The following is a 1,016-nucleotide window of genomic DNA, read 5'->3' as shown; positions in this document are numbered from 1 at the left end:
CCCTTTAAAAATATGTGAATCAGTTGCGTTCCAAAGTTTACGTGTATTGTCTGTCTCTATGTCCCCAGGAGACGTACGACCGTCTGCGGACTCTGACATACTCCGGAACTGACGTGTTCATCGTCTGCTACTCCGTGGCGGACCGGGATTCCTACACCAACGTCCGGTCGCGCTGGCTGCCGGAACTGAAAGAGTTCAAACCGAAAGTGCCCATCATCCTGGTCGGGACGCAGACTGACTTGAGGGAAAACAGTTCCAAAGACTCCTCTTTCTCCTCCGCCTCCTTCTGCCCTCAAAGCCCGAGTCACGTGTCCTACAAAGAGGGCAAACGATTGGCTCAGAAGGTACATGCAGAGATGTATGCCGAGTGTTCAGCGCTGACTGGCGAAGGTTTGGACAAAATTTTCTACCAAGCCATGATGACGGCAGCTTTCCCAAAGCGCAAGCGGAAGTTGTGGCAGAGTTTTAAAAGGATTTTTGCGAATGGGTGACGTTTTTCTATCTTGTCGTTCGGGTGATGGTGTCTTCCAGGATGTGACGTCATGCCGTGTGTGTTCGTAAGCTGTTGTGTGTTGCCAGAGCTTTGTTGTGACTACAGTGAACACATTCCACACTCTGTGTTATCAAGATTTTATTCCGAACACATTCCACGTCATCACAGTTCCACGAGAGACAAGCGAGGATACAACAGTTGTGTGAATAATGCCATTCAGACCTGGAACAGGCAGTACCATGGGGATTTTCCCATTGGAATGAAAATGAACATGACATTTTTTTCTACTGAAGCTAAAAGGAACGTGAGGTTTTCCCAGTGGTACAAAAAGGAATATGGGATTTTGCCACTTGAAAAAGGAACTTTGTGTTAAGCCACTTGGGAAAAGGAACTTGGAGTTATGTCACTGGGAGAAAAAAAACCCAACAAAATATGAGGTTTTCCCACACCATGATAGTGTCCCAAAGGGAACAGAATTGAACACATGGTTTGTTTGTTTTTCATATATATAAATATATATATA

At 45.7% G+C, this 1,016-nt stretch overlaps 1 protein-coding gene across 1 annotated transcript in view; it reads left to right on the top strand.

Moving 5' to 3' along the window:
- The window catches only part of LOC101848628 (cell division control protein 42 homolog), a gene marked incomplete in the record, with an annotated part of 4,042 nt that extends 3,032 nt beyond the window's left edge, over positions 1–1,010 (top strand). The window contains 1 exon segment of the mRNA XM_013090207.2: positions 66–1,010. Within this exon segment, the coding sequence (XP_012945661.1) occupies positions 66–491 (426 nt within the window).
- Between the last annotated feature and the right edge of the window lie 6 nt (positions 1,011–1,016).

Source organism: Aplysia californica, unplaced genomic scaffold (assembly GCF_000002075.1).
Source record: "Aplysia californica isolate F4 #8 unplaced genomic scaffold, AplCal3.0 scaffold01177, whole genome shotgun sequence".
NCBI classification, from domain to species: Eukaryota; Metazoa; Mollusca; class Gastropoda; order Aplysiida; family Aplysiidae; genus Aplysia; species Aplysia californica.
The sequence above is the reverse complement of the archived record's forward strand: the minus strand, read 5'-3'. Positions and strand labels throughout refer to the sequence as shown.